General features: G+C 41.4%; 1 protein-coding gene across 1 annotated transcript in view; it reads left to right on the top strand.

The window, feature by feature from the left end:
• Nucleotides 1–7,482, top strand: part of LOC101859612 (AT-rich interactive domain-containing protein 1A) — a gene marked incomplete in the record, with an annotated part of 116,122 nt that overhangs the window by 91,141 nt on the left and 17,499 nt on the right. Inside the window, 1 exon segment of the mRNA XM_035970046.1 lies at nt 3,260–3,507. Coding sequence (XP_035825939.1) covers nt 3,260–3,507 — 248 coding nt within the window.

Raw genomic sequence — 7,482 nt, 5'->3', positions numbered from 1 at the left:
TTATTATTATTGATAGATTATATGAAATCAAAAGGCAGACATAAAGATGTTTTAAGTTCTCCAATAGGCCCCATAAAGAATTTAGTTAAGAAATTAAGGCATTCTTGAATTATAAAGCGTATCCACGTTAAGCGCAGAATCTGGGAGAACGTGTTGTCTATTTTAAGGAACCTGCACAATTAATTGACTTCAGATTAAGATCCTGAGCCTTATATACGTGTCATATCTTTAGCAAGAATAATAATTTCTAGACTTTTATATATTTTACACACACAGAGCACAAAAGGGTTAAAACTCTGCTTTATCAAAAGCAAGCTTAAAGGGTTAACTCTGTGCTGAACTGAGCCATGACGGAGCGAAAGCGTAGACTGAGTGATGTTGCGAGCTGCTTAGTTTATTGTCTCCCTTGTTGTTGCAGTTGTTGTCGCCTCAGGTAAATGTGCATCTCTGCTGCTATTTATACATATCAAGAGGAAAAAGTATATTTGTGAATACCAGCAGCTGCTGCCGCCAGGAAAAGAAACACTGGGAAGCAGTTTGTTATATTTTGCTTTGTTATTTTCCCGGCATGAAGAACTGGTGTTTTAGGCTTGGGACCTTATGTGAGAAGACAATTGTATCAATAGACAGTCAATGTCAAAACGTCTAAGATGATCCCAATACTAGAAGTAGCATAGTATTCAAAAATAGCATTGGCAATAACTACAAAAGTAACTGTTCTGATATTAACTGAAACAATTGAGAGGAGGAAAGAAATGGAGCAACAACAGCATCAACTTTGGCAGCCCAAGCATCCGAACCAGGAATAATAATAATAATAATAATAATAATAATAATAATAATAATAATAGATTGCATTTATATAGCGCTCTATCCCATACTAGTTTCAGCTCTGAGCGCTTTACACCAATCACAGGATCATTCACACAAGAGAAAATACACCACTGTAAAAGCATGCTCTCTTTTGGTGTTTTAATTCCCGTATCTACCACGCGGGATTTCCACCCTACAACATGCCCCGTTCCTCCTTTTCCTAGTCTATTTAACAGCAGCAAGCTCTTGTTTGTGCTCGCGGTACGCTCATCTACAGAGGACAAAGCAGAGTAGAGAAGGGAAAAGTAAAGGGAAGGAAAGAGAAGAAAAGACAAATGAAAAGCCAGTTCAAAGTCTGGAAGCTATACCGAAACAGACCGGACCTTGATTGAATCTGCACGACCACATACATTTTCAGTACTGACAATTAAACGGCAGGGCCGGACGGGCGGGATTGTGAAGTGGGAACATTGTAGCGATCTGTCAGTGGGGCTAGCAATAGTACCAGACGTTCCCCTACACTGCTCCCGCCGTGCCCAAAGCCTGGAGCTCCGGCGTGGAGTAGCTTCCCTTGCCCCTGGCCAGCCCTGGTTGTTGATAGACCGAGAGACATAGCGTGAAATCGGGGCCAACAATTAGAGTGATTAATTCCCTTGAATGAGGAGAGCAGAGACGCATCAAATTCTTCCCGTCTCCACAGCTATGGCATTGGGTTGAAAGGGAACTAGAGCCGACCATGAGAGCAGGAGAGAAACTCAAACTCGAACGGGGAGAGTAGAAAAGGGGAGAAGAAAAGAGAGAAAGAAAAATATTGGATGAAAGGGGGACAACCTCAAAGAGCCAAGGGCAAAAGGAGGTGAATCCTTAGTGAAATCGAAAAAGCTGGATATAAAAACAGCAGAGCAAAAACTTTATAAAACGCATCTGCTCATATACTTAGCGCCTCTGCAAGGATGTAAAAGCGCGAGGAACTGGGAAACAACAGTGAGCGGGGAAATGAAAAAGGTCGAGAGGTCAGGCAATTGAGTGCGTCTTTCGAAAGGAGGGAGTGAAGATTCTCCCTCGGAAAATGAGAGCGCCGTAAAGATATAATCATAATAATTCAATGTAAAAACATAGCCGAGGAAAACGTTCACATTTTCGAACGAAATTCACTCGGGGTGTAAAAACAAATGAGGCATTCGTGGCACACAGAGGCGCCAGTGGAAACTATATACCCTGTTGTTTATGTCTCCGATAGCATGTTGACATAAACATACTAGGCCTTATACACCCTTACACTTTTTGAATTTGCTATATTGAAATTATAGACAAATATCTGATATTTTTGTTTGTGTCTCCTGTAGCGTGTTGATATAAACATATTCCACATAATCAGCTCAAATATATTTCAAAAGTTTCAGCTTTACCGAAAGGAAACTATAAACTTTTGAACTCGCCCAAAGTGCTTAGTTCTGGACAGATTCAAGCCATGAAGTTGCTTTTAACTTTGAAGCCTTTCAGGAGCAGTCAGTTTAAATAAATTTCTTTAAAAAAAAAAAGAAAATCAGTTCTGCAATATTAAAGCAATAGGCTTCTGAGTTCCTCGCCAAATTTCTCAGTTTCAGACAGTTTTGGAACCTTGGCGTTTGCTCTAGCTTTGAAATTCTCAGCTATCTGATTATGCTGGTTTTGCTACTTGCAACCCCCAAACTGTTCATAAACAAGTCGTTGGCTTCCTGTTGAGAGTTGATGCTAATTAGATCTACATTGTGTTTGCCGCTCCGTATTACGAGCACAATATTGCAAACACTCGATAAAGTTAATTAGCGTTGTCTATAATACGAGTCTCTGACGCCTCCAGATATTTTAAATGGAAATTGAACGTCTTGTACAGACGAGAGAGAGAGAGAGAGAGAGAGAGAGAGAGAGAGAGAGAGAGAGAGAGAGAGAGAGAAAGAAAAGAGAGAGAACGAGAAAGAGAATGAATGGGAGAGACGGAGCTGTGTCCAGGATGGGTGGGAGTGAGAGCAAGACAGACATAGATAAATACAGTGAGAAAGAGAGATATAATTAATACTTTCTATGGCTCTCTCTGGCTGTTTTTTTTTTTTAAAGGGGGAAAAAAGTATGTGCCCACTGACAACTGCTGATGAAGGTAAAATTAAACTTTTATGTATTACATGGCTAATCGTGGGCTAATGTGTTTTTCTCAGATAACACAAGTTTAAAATATTTATTCATGTTAGCTTAACTTACTATATAATTTGTGCCTATCTATACTGATTTCACTTTTACCCTTGTCATCTAAAGAACACTTACTAGTTAGATTGCGGGTTTGGGGCTTCGAGGCTCGCTCGGTCCGACGTTTTGTCTCTTGGAAAGGCACTTCACACAATTTTTTTTCAGTTTGGCTCCGTTATATAGGAGATGGATGTTAAATTCGGAGATACCGCCTCCTAAAGAGCTTTACAGTTGCAAGGAACCTATACAATTTCTCACTTTTTATTTCTTCTCTCTTGTTCTTCTAGGAACCCCTGTCAACCGCATCCCTATCATGGCCAAGCAGACCCTGGACCTGTACGAGTTGTTCCGCCTGGTAGTGTCCAAGGGTGGTTTGGTGGAGGTCATCAACAAGAAACTGTGGAGGGAAATCACCAAGGGACTCAACTTACCCTCCTCCATCACCAGCGCCGCCTTCACTCTACGCACGCAGTGAGTTGTCTCTTCCTTACGACCGGCGTCATTATTTTATTGGCCCATTGTTCAACGATTTTTGTTACTGATCAGCCCGGAAGTAGACGAGTTAGGCGGTCGTAAGACAGACAGACAGAAAGACAGGCAGACAGAAAACAGACAGACAGACAGACAGCAGGCAGACAGACAGATAGATAGACAGAGAGATAGATAGATAGATACATAGATAGATAGATAGACATACAGACAAACAGACAGACAGACAGACAGACAGACAGACAGACAGACAGACAGACAGACAGACAGACAGACAGATAGACAGACAGACAGACAGACAGACAGATAGACAGATAGATAGAAGATCGATATTGTCGAAACGGATTGTGCACTTTTGTCTGTATCCATAAAGTGCAAAGATGAGAAACAATCTTTCAAACAAAAAAAAGAAAACAAAAATGGTATGGGAATTTCTTAAAACCTATGATACTTTCTACAAATATAACTCAGGGAGCTCTGGAAAAATCTCAATACAGCGAAGTAACTGACGTTGAAGGACAATGTCCGATGTCCGACCCACGGATGGAAAATGCCGCCGTCTCAGAATGCTCCGTCACCTCGATATGACACAAATCGCACGCACGGACCGGCGACTAAGCAGGGACGTAATCTCATCAAGAAACACAATATTATTGTCTTCGCCTCGGATTGTGCGTGCATATTTCATTGCCCAAATTCGATTTTAAGAAATCCAATTCCCACGGGGTGCAACAAGGAAATTCATGGGGAAGCTGTGTTACTCTGGTCGGAGCACTTTATCTCAATAACGTTTTCAGTCTACACGGATGCCTTGAAGGACTTGAACGCTGAAAGGAGAAGCAATACTCGTCCTTGAATTTTGCTTTTATTGCCTCTCTTGCCTCAGATATCGTTTCTACTCAACTGTTTGCCCATCATTCATTGCTGAATCAACATAAAGAGCAATAGGCATACATTGTGGTCATATCACTTCTTTTTTGTCAGCAAAAACGTTTCAATTCCTCCAATTGTTCCCCACATACGATATTAACATTATTTTCCGGGTGGCCCAATGACCTGCATGTTTTCCGAGAGGTAAATCTAGTTGTCCAAAATCATTATTTTATGTAAAGTCTGCCACATTTTCCCCAGAAAAAAAAACGCACTTGTTTTTCTTCTTTCTATAAACACCAAAAGGGATATTCAGGATACAATAAACTTAGTTGCGGGGACATTATACAAATTCTGGAAATAGGCAACGGGTCTTCCCCACTCAAGATAAAGAATGCGGATTTTGTGATGTCTCAGGACTCTAGGATACTCAACATCTATATAACGTACTATATTTTATGGCCTTGGTGAGAGACAGGTGTTGCAACGGGAGGCCCTTTTCCCGTGGAGGAAGCAGGCTTACGACAGATGGATTACAAAAAGGACGAAATCCCTATAATCGAATCAAGATCTTTCACGCGCTGTTTAGCTTTGCTTGTCAAGTGCACCTTATCCTGAAGAAACAGGGCCATAATATGTATGTCACGTACTGCGAGATCTTGAATTGAATTGTTTTTGTTCCTAGACCAGTCATATTTTCATTTTTGTAAGTTTAGCATATCAGGTTTTGTTTTTCTTTCGAGACAAACCAACTGTCCAATAAGGGAAAAACAACCCAACTGTACAGAAAGGTTTCTCAGAGAGTGGTGGGGTGGGGAGGAAGGGAGGAAGAGAGAGAGAGAGAGAGAGAGAGAGAGAGAGAGAGAGAGAGAGAGAGAGAGAGAGAGAGAGAGAGAGAGAGAGAGAGAGAGAGAGAGAGAGGGGGGGGGGGGTATGAACAGTATTTCTCTTAATATACGATTTTTGGCTCATAAGGCATTCCGGTACGCTCTTGCAGCAGCAAATAGCAGGAGTAATAGAGTCTGGCCATAGCTCGCAGCGCCGACCTGGCCAGAAGGGAACCAATCATAGCTCGAGCCGGCACGGCTTTCTGATGGAGACCAAATTCGATTACTCCACGTCGGGTCACGATATAAAACGATTTTGCGGATCTGTCGTCGTGAAATATTTATAAATGGATAGCTAATTGTGCAATGCGATTATGCGGTCAGGCGACAAGGCGAGTCGTGGAGCGGTCATCTCGGGGTCGACCAATTCCCTTTAATCAAGCTATCGTTGCATAAGGCTTGATGCTGCTCTTGCAATATTGATGATCTAGCAAAGATCCTTCGCTCATTTGATTAGTCGGGACAGTCAAGACCCCACCCCACCCCACTTTGTTACAACTGGATTCCTATACTGTTTTTCCCCCATGCATGTCTCCGCCAAAATATTATTTTCGTTATGATCCCGACTTGTATTATATATCTCAATGATGGCCTATTTACTTGCACATTTGCACGAGATGTAGAATATATAATGGCGAATGTGGCTTCATCGTGCAAGGTTAATGTCCAACATCAAAACCAATTTTTTTCTGTACCTCTTTTGTAACTGGAAAATCCTCTCAGGCGAGGGGCTGAAGAGATCTGGATGGGAGTACTCAGCACTATGACCGCTTTATTGTGCTGCATTCTACAATCAAAATTTATCGTTATTTAGAACATATATTTTTCAGTCACTGAATTGTGCCTAAAGAAGAGTTTTTCCATTTCAAAAAAATATAGGCTACTGAAGGCCAAAGGAAGCCAAAGAAAGCAACCAATGAGCAAAAATAATTTCAAACAATTAGAAGAGCCCCCCCCCTCCCCCGACAAAAAGAAAACAAAAAGAACAAACAACCCTTCCCCCAAACAAACAAGCAAACAAAACAAACATAACTAAACAAAAGCTCAAACAACAACAACAAAAAAACCAAATTCATAAATACACATAAAAAAGCCCTAACAAATGCACAGAAGCACACTTAAACAGTAGGATGACAACACCTGCTTTTACTCTAGTACGGACACACCGCTGAGATACCTTTTTTTGCTAAGAGAAACGAAAGCAATAATTGTAATCCCTCTCCCTCCCTACACCCCCCATGTTCCGCACTTTGGACACATTCGTTACTAGCTTCAGACCAGGAAATGGTGATACCCGAACCCCGGACCTCCACAGATGGCTCCAAGACGAGTGCACATATTGCACCACTCCTGGACTTCCACACAGGGAAAAGTCATCCACTCCCCACCAAAGGCATTGACGAATGCACACTGCATACCCGCTGGCATAATAGCTTGGCGCTATCCCCTCAAAGCCCTCGTAACGGTTGTTCATAAGACATTCCGAGCCCCATCATAACTTTCATCTTTACCTATCATCAAGCATCACCATCAGGTCCTACCGTAAATCCACAATGGCGAGGAAACGACTGGAGGCATTTATTGCTTCCGCTTCCTTGTTAAGTGGTCTGTACATTTATTCCACTAGTCGGGTGCTCATGATCGGATCGGATAAGAATATTAAAAATGAGAAACCTCGTAACAAACCGAATCGGCAGTATTTTGACGCAATAAAAATATGCTCCCTATTAATTTGTACATAGGAGCATTCGTTTTCTCAGCTTTGGCGTTCTAATATTAGTAACGCAAAGCAACAATTTCAATTTTTTTTCAAAGGAATAAAAATTAAAATGTTTGAATAATCACATCTATGTCTAACAATCATTTTCGAATAAAAATATGAGCCTTCCACGTTAACTTCAATATGCTTGAAAAGAAGGTGTTTAATTTAGTTATTTTCAGTAAGTGAGATCTATATCACGGACTGAGTATACAGTGTACTCCTCGAGCCAGAAGAACGCACTCGCTTATGTTCAGTTTGGCATTACTATAAGATACGGTCATTACACAATTTCAGTAAAATTAGACCAATGTGGATCCCCCCTCCCCCCCCCTGAAAAAAAGAGAATATAAACATCCATGGCTTCCATTACCTCCCAACCTCTCCGTCCACCTCATCTCTGTCTGTCTGTCTGTCTGTCTGTCTGTCTGTCTGTCTGTC

The sequence above is a fragment of the Aplysia californica genome, unplaced genomic scaffold, assembly GCF_000002075.1.
Source record: "Aplysia californica isolate F4 #8 unplaced genomic scaffold, AplCal3.0 scaffold00010, whole genome shotgun sequence".
NCBI lineage: Eukaryota > Metazoa > Mollusca > Gastropoda > Aplysiida > Aplysiidae > Aplysia > Aplysia californica.
The sequence above is the reverse complement of the archived record's forward strand: the minus strand, read 5'-3'. Positions and strand labels throughout refer to the sequence as shown.